This window comes from Branchiostoma lanceolatum, chromosome 7 (genome assembly GCF_035083965.1).
Source record: "Branchiostoma lanceolatum isolate klBraLanc5 chromosome 7, klBraLanc5.hap2, whole genome shotgun sequence".
NCBI lineage: Eukaryota > Metazoa > Chordata > Leptocardii > Amphioxiformes > Branchiostomatidae > Branchiostoma > Branchiostoma lanceolatum.
Genome location: NC_089728.1, coordinates 19,894,793 through 19,909,005, shown reverse-complemented (window position 1 = coordinate 19,909,005; position 14,213 = coordinate 19,894,793). Strand labels below are relative to the sequence as shown.

General features: G+C 41.3%; 2 protein-coding genes across 3 annotated transcripts in view; one reads left to right on the top strand and one right to left on the bottom strand.

Annotated features, from left to right (window-relative positions):
* Positions 1 to 429: 429 nt before the first annotated feature.
* LOC136438083 (uncharacterized) lies at positions 430 to 6,347 on the bottom strand. Of its 2 annotated transcripts, none has more exons than XM_066432760.1 (3): positions 6,235 to 6,347; positions 4,557 to 4,884; positions 430 to 4,160 (listed from the first exon to the last, which is right to left on the bottom strand). In XM_066432760.1, exons 2-3 carry the CDS (start codon positions 4,690 to 4,692, stop codon positions 1,471 to 1,473), a joined length of 2,826 nt encoding a protein of 941 aa, XP_066288857.1. In that variant the 5' UTR covers positions 4,693 to 4,884; positions 6,235 to 6,347; the 3' UTR covers positions 430 to 1,470. The 2 variants fall into 2 exon arrangements, with proteins under 2 accessions (XP_066288857.1, XP_066288858.1); XM_066432761.1 differs by having other exon boundaries at positions 4,557 to 4,864.
* A 2,763-nt stretch (positions 6,348 to 9,110) lies between these two features.
* LOC136438082 (uncharacterized) overlaps positions 9,111 to 14,213 on the top strand; it is a 33,892-nt gene continuing 28,789 nt past the window's right edge. Inside the window, exon 1 of the mRNA XM_066432758.1 lies at positions 9,111 to 9,295. The gene's annotated coding sequence lies outside the window, so the exon portion shown is untranslated. The remainder of the gene's footprint in view (positions 9,296 to 14,213) is intronic.

The following is a 14,213-nucleotide window of genomic DNA, read 5'->3' as shown; positions in this document are numbered from 1 at the left end:
GTTGTATGCAGAATAGAGCTATTTAGACTAGATAAAAGCAGTTACTAAATCCAGATGAAAAACGTTTAGTTTAGTTGGAAATGTAACCAGTGGTGATATAGTGCAGACATCTTTGTTCATAAATGTTACTTACAATTGGGTGTGAATAAAGACTAAAACGATGCCTTTGCCTGCGTCTCTATTTGTAGTGTACTGTACTGTGTGACAACCTATGTACTGTTATGCACTGTTATGTTTTGTTGAATATATACTGTTATATATTATTATATATGTGTGTTAAACTGTTAAACATACCGGAGGCAAGGACACGGAACACTTGTTTGTATTTCCAACACGGAAATTAAACACTCAAGATCAATTGTCCCTTTCAATCGTTTTATGAATTCATAAAAAATACATATTTGTCTACAAAGTGTCATGGCATCTGATAGTAGTAGCATCCTTCAGAGCACACGTATAATCTATTTGGTAAAATCGTCCCTTCAGTTGATAACGAACATTTATGATGCATGCCAGAAGCCTGCATACTCTATACATACGACTTCATTACAGTGCAAATCTATAATTACATTGGCCATGTCTAATGGTAACATCACTCTATTGTTTTGGTTGAAACTGGAGGATTGGAAAAGATAAGCCAAGCAATATGGAATTGTTCAAAATTGATTATCACTCTTGCATTACACATCTTTAAATACATATAAGTACAACATGCCTTATTGCATTATTACAAATAATCATGACAGACAAAAGGGAATGTGTCTTTAGAAATATACTCATCTCACAAATATATGTCTGTTCTTATCTTTGTTCAAAGCAGTACATTTCATTAAAATGATAATCAAATATATTTTAAAATCCTTAAGCTTTGCATATATACATAGACATGAATACAAATGTACATTCTGACGTTATGAGTAAAGATTTATCATCTCTGATATATAAATACAATGCATGGATGCATTGAAACATCATTCTGAGTTACATACAAATAATGGCATCCATATAGCAAGCACCAGAGGAGAATAATTGGTACTAACATCAATGTCACCCTACCATCATCTATCAACTTTGTGACATTAATGATAGAGTATGTATGGCCGTGCTCTTGTCAAATGAGGAATCATCTGTAAGCGTCCAATTCAAACCTCCTAATAATATAAAACTCTGTTTATACACAGAACTTCCCTAATTTTTCTTCCTACTGAGCTCCCTAGAAATTCAGAAATCATTACTGAGACAGCTACCTGCTGTGCACAGCACTCCAGTCATTCAGAGATTGTAGTACAGTTTTCTATAGTTTCATTGAGTCAGGTGACTCAATATTAACTTGTCGAATGGAAAGCTGTGAAACGGGGAAATGGTAAGTGTTCAAACTAAAAAAAAAAATATTGGTATATTTTCTGTGTCACGACTGCGTTTACGGAGGCTCCTATACCTCTTCCTTTTATGGCTATGACTAATTACAAATTAAACCGCCTTTGCTTTCTTCTGTGTCGTTGCACTTGTCGATAACTGACTTCGACGGGATCTCTTACCGAGGTCATCATGCCCGCTGCTGCGGCGGGGCTGCAAGTCATACCGATGCCCACTGACTCCAGTGCTAGTACTGGGGTTGATGTGCCTTTCTTCTAATTCATGGCTGATGGAGTCAGTACCACAACTGGGAGTGTCGGTAGAGGTAGACTGAGTGTACTGCTCAGAATCAAACACTGTGGTTCCACCTTCCTCACTACTGCTATTCGAGTCACAAATATAACTAAGACTTTCGGCAGAGATGTACCGAGCGCACTGCTGAGAATCAGACATTGTGATTCTGAGTTCCTTAAAATTCTCAGGTTTATTACGCATTAGCTGGTCGATTATCTCCTGATGACCCTCTGATTCAGAGAACATTCCATCAATCGTCAATGTCTCCAAGGTTCTGTTTCCCTGTATCGCTACACATAGGTCGGAAAGAGACTGTCTGCTACAGATTCCCTTGTATATTGTTTTGGAAGTGACCTTTCTACCATATCTGCTTTCCAACCTCCCCTGGAAAAAATTGAACAATCCATATTGTTTCCCGATTTTCCAGCTAAGCCGTAGTCTTTTAAGGCATTTGTTTCTAGTAACACATTCTGTAAGCTTGTGCAACATGGCCTCGACATCATATGTCACAAGCCTGTTGCGTCCATCGTTTACCATACTAGAGACATCAGTGTTCACTGGATGTTCTAGCTCTGCGATCTCCAGCGTTGTATGGTGAGAGATACTTTGTAGGGTTGTTGAAAGGTTACCAAACCCCTTTGTTTCATTTGACGCACAACACCACTGAGCTATCTTCACGGTAAATGACCTGAGACAACTCTGCCTTATAACCATGCCAGCCATCGTGGAGTCGTATTGTGAGAAATCTGCTTCGCTATGGTTATGATTTGCATCTATGTCGATATTGACATGTTGTAGACTTTGTAGTTCTGTCAATTCTGCGAACATGTTGTCCAGTGACCATTCTAAAAGATGGTCGCAGAAAATCGTGAGACGCCGTATCAGCCTGGGGTTGTGACTCATGTCGATTTCTTTTTGACAACTGATTACTTGTTTCAATCCGTTAAACCACACGGCATGGTCTCCAATTTCACCATAAGCACAATGCTTGCGCACGTCGTTTGTTATGTGCTCAGACAAAAAAGGTGCCACAATCTCCGCCATTTTATTCCTCATTTCATTAGAAGTTCTACCAAGGAGCATGATACAAATAAAGGACAAAACGTCCTTGTCCTTTTCTTCACACCCATCTTTGTTTAGTTCCTCTGCAAACATTTCAAACAGCTTGTCTGAACTGTCACCTAGGACTGAAAAAAACATGTTTCGAACTACCTCATATCTCTTACGGTTTGCGGACAATAATCCCTCGTCGACATCAGTAGCTGTAGCCACTGTCATCCCAAACAAACTACGAAGACATTCCATACCTTCCTTTTGTTTACTTTCCTTTTTGACCAACTCACTGACGTAGTAGGCAGCCATGTATTCCTGAAATGTTTTATGTAAGAAAGTACAGAAGCAGGTGCGCTTGATTCTGGAGAAAGACCTGTCTCTCGTCAGTAAGCCGATAGTCAACATGTCATCGGCACACATCCCATAATGCTCTCTGACATCGCCAATGTTAAACTGGAGCTGATCCTGCTCTAGTCCCTCCCAGGACAGTTTCCCCAAGCCTAGCAATGCTTCTTCTATTTTCGTAGGAATTTTATCACCATCTAATGGAATGTCTTTCTTTGCACAGTATCGCCTGGCAACTGAATATACAATAATTTGATATAGTTCAGCTGGACTGGAGGGTAATTTTCCTTCATTGTCTTCCCAGACAATACATATCAGCACATTGTTTAGGGGATTGACTACTATTGTCGACAAGTGTCCGTTATCTTTTAGCTGTCCTGCTAGCCTTCTGGCAGATTCGGGAGTCTTACTGAAGTATTTCTGTATGAATGCCACAGAATTTTCCCTGCTGTAGCCAACGATTTTGTAAAACTCGTGACATTTCTCCAGGTCTTTGACACAGTGGTACGGCCTGGAGGTCACCAGGACATGACAGTTCCTGAGGATTTTACCCTGAATCAAGGCCACCACATCTGTTCTCTCCCTAGCTGTCTGACTGAGCTCATCTAGACCGTCCAGGATGAAGAGAACATCATCCTGGTTCTCTTGGATGTAGGACCAGAGCTGGTCTGGGGTCATGTTTGTATCCTCTGGTAGGAGCTGCTCAAATATTGCATCTTTAACCTTTCCAGACATGTGCCGAATATCCAAAAAGAACACAGCCTTGAAAACATCCAGTTTCCCATCGGACGAATCATGAGCAAGTTTCTGGCAAGAGCACGACTTCCCAATACCAGGATCCCCCTCTACCCTTATCCTTCTAACGGCCGGCATTTCATTTGTATTGCTAGCTTCAGCTTTGTTAGTCTTGTAAATATCTTTTAAGCTTACGATAGTGCTAGTGTCCTCGAAGTACCCCCTACCGTCCCTACGTTGATATTGCAGATTTGTGTAGACCTCTCCCAAAGGCAGGTTGAGGTCTTCACACCACGGAAGAGGTCGCACGTTCGCATATTCTTTCACATACATGTCTTTGAGACAGCTGATGACGTCATCAATAGTACATGACGGCCCTGAAATATATGAGTATGACAGTTCATCTGTTTTACTGAATACAGTTTAAACTTGTGTCATCTTTGATCGTGTTTTATTCTCCTAAGACGTATTATAGGGAGAAGGATGCCTATCATAGCTGTTGCCACAAGGATAATATGTCCATGTCACACTAGTTTGTGAGATTTCAATGACCAAATTTATGCACTGCTTTGCCAAATATTGATATCTGTTACTACGATAACGTTTCTTCTCATCATAATCCTCCCTGTTTTATCTAATACTCGGATAGCAACATTGAATGTTTGTTGTACCATGCTTAGGCCAGCGTCACAGTATGTTCACAGATTCGATTATATTCAAGCGGAGTACATTATGCTTCAGATTAAACAGATGTGTATAATAGTTTAACCTACCTCTTGTTTCTTCCCCTTTCGACACATCCTCTGCTTCTTGAGCCAGCGTTGTCTTACCAAGGGCTTTCAAAAGGTCCACTAGCAGGGCTAGGTTCCCCTTCCCGATCTTATTGTCCGCGTCTAGCATGTTAAACATTTCTAAAGGCGTTGCATTTTCTACCCTTGCTTGTCAAAGGTGCTTGTCAGCAACCAGCATGGCTCTCAGGCGTCTGACGTCATCCTCGGAGAGGTTGTCGTTGATCGTTATGTAGAGCCTGGCACGGCGGGAGAGTTCAGCCATGGTGGGGGTGTCGGGTGTCAACTCACCTCTAAATTCAAAATGGCGGACCTGTTTAAAAAAAGAACTAGCTATAGGGTACAATGGTGAATGTTTACGTAACAACAACAAAACGCTTACTCAAAATTTGTCTAGATCTAGCTGTACAGGAGGACTGTAAGTTCGGAGTAGTCACCACGGGTCTATAAGACACCTATCGATTTGTTATAGAATCTTAAGCACACAAAAAACACTAAAATTGTTTTGAAAGTGTCCACATTCCTTGGGGAACGGGTTTTCTGCGCGTGAAAAATTTGCACGTGAAAATTTGCGCGTGAAGAATTTGCGCGTGAAAAAATAGATTTCTTTAAAATGTGGCAGAAAATGTGCAGTATAATTTTCTTAGACAGGAAAATGTGATCCCATGACAATTTTTCATCTGACACCTGAATTTATGGTTTGAAAACTTTTGATTTTTTAGTCCCTTGGGAATAGGTCCCTTGGGAATAGTTAAACTTTTTGGGACTTGAAACCTAAACATTAGAAAACCACTTAAATTTCTAACAAATACATAGTCAACTTACTTATTATATAAGGTTTTGTATTGTAAAATGTAACTATTTGAAGCTTTTCTACATTCTATTAGCCTAATTTCATCTTTTTTCAAGCAGATTCTTTCACGCGCAAATTTCAAACTTTTTTGCGCGTGAAAACTTAACATTTGAAAATCACTTAAAAATCACTTGAAGATTGAAAGAACAACATTTTGAACTGTAGAATGCAACAATAAGATACTTAATTCCATTGTGGGTCATCTTATATCAAGTTTTAAGCTTAAAACCTCCAAAAAGGTTTTAAATCCCTTGGGAGTCAGCTTAGATATTCCCAAGGGACCTAAAATTCAAACCCAAAATTCAGGAAACAGATGCAAAATCATATCATGGGGTAACATTTTCTGACTAAGAATTTTGTGGTGCACATTTTCTGACACATTTTTTGAACTTTATTTTTTCACGCGCAAATTTTTCACGCGCAAGTTTTTCACGCGCAAATTTCTCACGCGCACAAAACCCCAACCCCATTCCTTGCCGTGATCGGCAAGACAAAATGGCGAGGGCGTAAAATTATATGCTGTTTAGAACTTGCTTTTGTCCATGATGGAAAGCAGAAAAAAACAAGAAACAGGCATACAATTTTAAGACTTTAACATACATGAATATTAATCTTCTCATGTTCGTCTTTACTGCGTGGACGCTGCAACAAGAGTTTTTGAAACGATGGCGGACTTGCGGGAGCGTACCCGACGTGGACATAATTCCGTTCAGAACGACGCTGTTTGCTAGAAGCGTTTACCTCATCAGAACCACCAAGATTAAGGACAAAGTATCTACAAATTGTCTTCGACAGATCAATAGAACTCACCACAGTTCTCTAGATTATGTCTTGTTCAACAGGAAGGCTTTAGTCAGTAGTTTGAAAACCTTAACATTAAGGAGACCATGTTCTCTGTGTCAACCTTGGTGATAAAATGGCGGCTGGCGTCAAAACATGATATCAGTTACACCGTACAAAAGAATCACGTGATGACCTTGGAGGGAGATCGGATGGCACAGGGAGCCATTGATCACTCTCCAAGCAGAGGTTGGGCTCTGGCTGTTTTATGCATTTTCGCCGGGCTTTCTATTTTGTCCCATTTTCTTCATGTCGCCAGCCCACACGTTAATGCGGTTCTGCACTTAGGGGCCATGTGATAAACCCGCGCAGTAAAACGGTTACCATTAATGATGATTTAAATGTAAACAGACAAACCCGGGTCCATTCACCGTAAACTCCAAGCAGATATGGGGAGACTAAATCGTTACGTTCTCCTTGTTCTCCTTTTCTGCGACACGTTACCTACAATGTAAACGGACAAGGCTCCATTCACCGTAAACTCCAAGCAGATGTTGGGGTACTAAATCGGTTAGTAGGTTAGACATCCAGGTAATAAGATACGCCAAAAATAATTACTCAAGCAACTGGATAAGATTTTGAAACAGTCAGACGTTTCATACAGTATCCACTGTCTTTCGTCAGTGACTAACGATAGGACTGAGAACACCAGGGTTTATACCAAAACTCTGAATAGATATGTTAATGAGGTAAAGACAATTTAGGATGTCTTGAAGTAGTCTTTAAAAAGAAGATAAATTCAAGACAAAGTTTATGCCAATATTTCAATTAGCTACTGTTGTTCTAGTACAGTAACTAAATGTTGCTTGTCCGGGGGTGGGGGTGGTGGGCAGTGCATTATCCCAGGTGCCTGAAAGTTGAACGCGTAGAGCCCCTTTCCTGTTGAGGGCGGGGTTGTACATCCTCTCATATATTGCTTCTCTAATTCCCCGTTCGAACCAGCGTTCTTCACGATGATCGTTACTAAATCGTTACGTTGACCTTGTTGTCCTTTTCTACAACACCGTACCTACAATGCAAACAGAACAGACAAGGCTCCATTCACCGTAAACTCCAAGCAGATGTTGGGGTACTAAATCGTTACGTTGACTTTGTTGTCCTTTTCTACAACACCGTACCTACAATGTAAACAGAACAGACAAGGCTCCATTCACCGTAAACTCCAAGCAGATGTTGGGGTACTAAATCGGTTAGTAGGTTAGACATCCAGGTAATAAGATACGCCAAAAATAATTACTCAAGCAACTGGATAAGATTTTGAAACAGTTAGACGTTTCATACAGTATCCACTGTCTTTCGTCAGTGACTAACGATAGGACTGAGAACACCAGGTTTTATACCAAAACTCTGAATAGATATGTTAATGAGGTAAAGACAATTTAGGATGTCTTGAAGTAGTCTTTAAAAAGAAGATAAATTCAAGACAAAGTTTATGCCAATATTTCAATTAGCTACTGTTGTTCTAGTACAGTAACTAAATGTTGCTTGTCCGGGGGTGGGGGTGGTGGGCAGTGCATTATCCCAGGTGCCTGAAAGTTGAACGCGTAGACCCCCTTTCCTGTTGAGGGCGGGGTTGTACATCCTCTCATATATTGCTTCTCTAATTCCCCGTTCGAACCAGCGTTCTTCACGATGATCGTTACTAAATCGTTACGTTGACCTTGTTGTCCTTTTCTACAACACCGTACCTACAATGCAAACAGAACAAACAAGGCTCCATTCACCGTAAACTCCAAGCAGATGTTGGGGTACTAAATCGTTACGTTGACCTTGTTGTCCTTTTCTACAACACCGTACCTACAATGTAAACAGAACAGACAAGGCTCCATTCACCGTAAACTCCAAGCAGATGTTGGGGTACTAAATCGTTACGTTGACCTTGTTGTCCTTTTCTACAACACCGTACCTACAATGTAAACAGAACAGACAAGGCTCCATTCACCGTAAACTCCAAGCAGATGTTGGGGTACTAAATCGTTACGTTGACTTTGTTGTCCTTTTCTACAACACCGTACCTACAATGTAAACAGAACAGACAAGGCTCCATTCACCGTAAACTCCAAGCAGATGTTGGGGTACTAAATCGTTACGTTGACCTTGTTGTCCTTTTCTACAACACCGTACCTATAATGTAAACAGAACAGACAAGGCTCCATTCATCGTAAGCTCCAAGCAGATGTTGGGGGTACTAAATCGTTACGTTGTCCTTGCTGTACTTGACTATGACACCTTAGCTCTAGTGTAAACAGAACAAACCAAGGTCTATTCACGGTGAACTCCAAGTAGATATTGGACGACTAATTCGTTATGTTTTCCTTGCTGCCCTTTTCTATGACATACCGCATACTCAATGTTTGTCACAGAAACGGGTAGCTAGGAAAACGTAATGATTTAGCCTTCCCAAATATCTGCTTGGTGAATATATTCAAGGATGTCTCCAGGTGACGTCACTGCCATCATGTTGGTTGCTATTCATGATTATTGTCCCAATGTGGCAGCCATAAACATGCAGTAATCTAGGTTTCATTTACAAATTAGGGTAGATGTAAGACCTATTGTGTCGGATATTTTGGTGTCTTGCTAAATATTGTATCTATCCATGTCTCAATCAAGTTTGAGTATATTTAACTCGCAACATCAGATAGTATCTACTAATCTTAACGAAACAGTACTTGAATCTGAAAAATAGGTGGTTTCCCTATACAACCCCCCCCCCCCCCAAATGCTTTTTATAATCACATCAAAGGCTAGGACTTTCCACCTGAACAGATGAGTCATGGCTTTCCCCCCTTCCCATGTTACTTTGCGCACCCAATCATTAGTTCCTCCTTTGCTTGGGGTTGACTCATTGTGTTGTTTTAGACGATAGGAATAGGCCACGTTTGCGATATCTCGGGTAACTTTGGCAGCCTGTGATAGTCCTGTCAGACGTCTAGATCTGGATTGTACTTAATTAGACTTGCAACCACTTGACTTCCTCCTTCGCCAAAGCGATAGTGCACTACTGGAGAAAGCCGAAGAAGACGTATAGGTGAGAAGTAGTTTATTTTTCTAATTCTAATGTTCAACTAGAACACACATTTTAACTCAATGTAGACTGGAGTAAAAGGAAAAAAAACACTTGGTATCAATGTTATGGTCTAGATGACGCTGTGTATCAATCCACAAAAGTCAAGTAGAATGCAAAAGACAGATAATGATTTTCTTTGTAGCAACGTAACTGGGCCATATAACTGTGACAACATAACACGGGTCTTTCGTCTCGGTCGGTAGGTTGTGCTTTCACTTTCGCTGACGAAATAGCGATTGGCTGCCTTGCGCGAAGCGTACCACATGCTAATTGGGGAGTTTTTCTTATTCACGGCAAGGTAACGTCACATATTGACGTTCCATTGGATGCTGTTTTCTTTTAGCCTAGATAAACAGCATGGTGTTATGTTTTGGCCTAGACGAACTCACTACTATAGGCAACATTGGCTGTGCCATGATAGGTTTGGACTTTCCACGCCCAAAGTCGCATTAATGCGCCCATTGTACACAAAACTAAAGAACTGTCGATCAACATTTGTGCCCGGGTACGCTTCATCTGAAATACTTGGGTCTGTTTCGTGGTCTGTGTTGACTTTGACTCGCTAATTGCCTCCACCTTGTGTGACATCTTTGCTGGGCCAGGTCAGATAATGCTTGCCATAATACAATGAAAAAAGTACACAACATAACTCGTTTTTTTTCGTCCTTGGCGGTACGTTTATGAATTATTTGTGCTTTCACTTTCGTCCACGGCGGTACGTTTATGAATTGTTTGTGCTTTCACTTTCGTCCACGGCGGTACGTTTATGAATTATTTGTGCTTTCACTTTCGTCCACGGCGGTACGTTTATGAATTATTTGTGCTTTCACTTTCGTCCACGGCGGTACGTTTATGAATTATTTGTGCTTTCACTTTCGTCCACGGCGGTACGTTTATGAATTATTTGTGCTTTCACTTTCGTCCACGGCGGTACGTTTATGAATTATTTGTGCTTTCACTTTCGTCCACGGCGGTACGTTTATGAATTATTTGTGCTTTCACTTTCGTCCACGGCGGTACGCTTATGAATTATTTGTGCTTTCACTTTCGTCCACGGCGGTACGTTTATGCATTATTTGTGCTTTCACTTTCGTCCACGGCGGTACGTTTATGAATTATTTGTGCTTTCACTTTCGCTGACGAAATAAAAAGTTTCTATTGGGAAGTTTTTGCTGCGGAAGGAACATCGATCGGTTGTCTTGAGCGATATGTACAATCATGCCAGGTAGGGTTTTTTTCTTACTCACGATGAGGTACATATTTAGCTGGGACTTTCCATCGTCACAAAAAGACATCTGGCCAACGAAAGTTTGGTAAGCAGCATGACGCCGGATGTGGGCTTAAGCTTCTTTTTTTTATGTTTAGTACATGCTATGGTCATGATTTTTGATCTTGAGAATGATATGGATATGGAGTTTAATAGTTTTTATCTTACTATTGTGACGTTTTTGCTGCAGACTCATTCAATTACCTATCAGTTGTTGGTCTATGGTCAGTGTCATATGATGGTATATATGGTAGTGCTCATTCCACACTGTTGGGGAAGAAAACGTTGTATATTTACCTTCGCCGGGAAGGTATGCCTTCGCGGGAAGGTTATGTTATCGGTTACGCCAGCTGTAAAGTGGGTCCGTATGTATGTCGAGATCATAAGTCGAGAAAACTTTGACGGATCTTGCTGATTTTTGGTAGGTTAGTGGCGGTTGTGAAAACAAAGGTCAACTTCGAAAATGGTTAACCTGGCGTTTTCCTAAAGTGCTCCAGTGGACTTTTTATGTTAGTGTGTTTGTATGTAGACAACATAACTCAATGTATTGTTGATGGACCTGCATGATGTTTGGTGGGTACGTAGAGATTGTGGTAACAGATGTCAAGTTCAAAAATGGGTCACCTGGTATGTTCCTGCGGTACTGCAGCGGGCTGTTTATGTATGCGTATTTGCTTGTTGACAGGATAACTCGAGAAGCTGTTGATGGCTGTGCACGATATCTAGTGAATAGGTAAGTTTATTAAAGGAAAAGGTCAAGTTCAATGATGGGCCTCCTAGCGGGCACCTAAAGTACTGCAGCAGAGCTCCAAAGTTTGAGGCCAAATTTTCTGCAAGTGCTACGGTCATGATTTTTGTGTGGTAGATAGTCCATGCCACATGAAGTAAGTTGGGTACGTTTGGGCCCTCTAGCAGCTTGTTTAGCGCTGCAGTGGGTGTTTTCAATTTATTTGTTTTGACCTTTGGACATGAATAACTTGACTTATGGTCAACGGATCGTCTTGATTTATGGTATGTAGATAGCTTGATTAATGCTTTACATAATCTTATACTCATTATGCAAATCAGGAGCTAATTTACATAATTAGCAAGGAAAGTTTATAAATCTGCTGCCTTTCAAAATAGGACTCTCAAACATGTGACATATATAGCTGAAAAAGAGAGAGGTATCGATAGATACCAATGATGTTATAGCTACCTATTTTGCATAATTAATAAGAAAATACTAATTGAAAATGCCACAATAGTAAATTATTGGAATTTCATTCTTGTATCATTAGGAAGCTTAGTAAAGGTGAACAATATCAGACAGAAATCATGCAGGACAAGGGCTCATTAACATAATTTATAAGGGAGTTTCTACAATTCTACAAGCTTATTCGGCTTGGTGGTGATTAATCACGGATGCCTTGCTGTCACTGGCAATGCCTGTTGCCGGACTCTGGTGGCCATTAATCTCTTCTTAAGCACCACCACCTGCAGGCCAGGGAGTATCACTTACATGACCGTCTCCCCGGGACCCAGAAGGATCCAGAAGGATTATAGCTACTTTTGTGAGAAGTTCTTTGTGTCAGAAAACAGCAAATTTCTTAGCGACTTTAGATATTTTTAACTACTTATCGAAAGTCGTGACAACATGGGGAGAAAGAAGAGGTCAAGGTCAGCATCAGAGGAGCGAAAGTTAGAAGATCGCGAGCAGAAAAAGACGGTTCGTATTCATTACGTAATATAGTATTCGGGACTCTATTTCACAAGATGCTGTTTAGAGAGCATTTTCTTTATTTGATAAACGTTAGGAAGGTGGTGATCATGTGATCATGGGGTCATGTATCATGACGTCAAGCGGAACAGGTCGTGTGGTGGGAGAGGGGACCTAGGCAACAACATGTTAGCTTCCTATTGTAGGAACTATATAGATCAGACTTTCCAAACTGGTCGAGTTGTTAGTGTTACTAATGTTACGGTCACATCGGGGATGTAGCCCCGGCTGGGCACCGGCTGTCGTAGTCACAACTAAAAGTTTCCTTCGCGCTACCCTGCTGGGGTCCCGGGTTGCTCCGGTGGGCACTTTGTGGCATTTTTGTAAAGGTTTGTCACCTTCGTTTGCAGGTTTTTGACAGGTACCCGTCAGTTGCTCTGACTGTGTCTTGTAGTGACCCCGTGGGTCCGACAGGACAGGGCCCTGCCGAATGCCCCGCGAAAGACGGTCGGACATCAGACAGGCTCCTGGTGGGCACATGTCAGTATCTCGAGGCGTACATGAATTGCACTGGAGCTCAAAAAGAAACACGATATACGACGTTCACGCTTTAGTTCTGCTCACCTAATCTGTAATGTCACACTGGACCCGTCTTACGATGTACACACATTATTGTATGCACTTGGTTCGTAACAGAACAATACGTTATTCTATGCTATTTTCCGATGACAACAGCATATTTCTTTCCCACAAAACTTTGATTCTCTGATACAACTGGCTAATCAAGATGTGTAAAGTACATGTACATGGTTTGAAGCAAATACATTGCCAACAAATTGCCTTATTTTGTGTAGTAAAGATAAAGTTATGATATCAATAAAGCAAAAATATTCTTACAGTGATTACTCTTATATAGCCTCCTTCGCAGACTTCCTATGAACAGCGGTGTTTATATTGGGGGTGAGGTGGGGGGGCGGCAAGGTTCTCTAAAGGGAGTTGTGTAGCCAAGGGAGTTGTGTTGCCGAGGGACGCTGTTCATATGGATATGAACAGCGTCCCTCGGCAACACAACTCCCTTGGCTACACAACTCCCTTTAGAGAACCTTGCCCCCCCCCCCCCCATATAAACACCGCTGTTCATAGGAAGTCTGCGAAGGAGGCTAACTCTTATAGCTCTTGGGAGAACTCGTGTAGGTATAGGGCGTATTCAGTCACGTGTCTCTCCCCCTAGCAACGAGCACTGTCGGCCATTTAGCGGTCCACTTGATAGATGTTTTCTACGCCATCCACAATTTCCCTTCAAAACGTTTTGTCTCATAATCATGGTGTTTTGCCTCGTGGTCGGATGTTGGATTGGGACTTATAAAGCAGACACTGATCGGGTAACAGTAAGATTGGTTTTGCGTTTCTCGTGTAGGTACGGGAACATACGAAGGGACTAAGGCGACTAACAACTGAAACAAAAGTGGATTTCTGACATACGAACAGCGGATCTTAATAGTTGAAGTTTGAGAGTCAACGTGTGTGTATGGAAACCTTTGTATCTGGTCGAAAACCAAATTACAGGCCCGTTGTGTACCACAGTCGTGGCACCGTGTAGTCGTTGCTTGAGATACGTTCATAAACTGAGGGTCTTTCAACGTCGAACTTTCCCGAACATAACGTACTCCCTGTCAGCTAAATTTCTCACGACACTCTTTTTTATCAAGACACTGAACTACGTGGCTGCAGGACTTGGAACACTTGTATGCTGTGAACTGATTTTATGCGTAATCTGTAAACAGTCGTTTCCAGAATCAACTGAAGACAAAATCAATGGACTCCGCCGGCACTATTTAGCGGCCATGTTTGCAGGCTAGGGAAAACCTTTCATCGCTCGTCGATATAATGGGTCATTTTCAGTAGGTGAAATT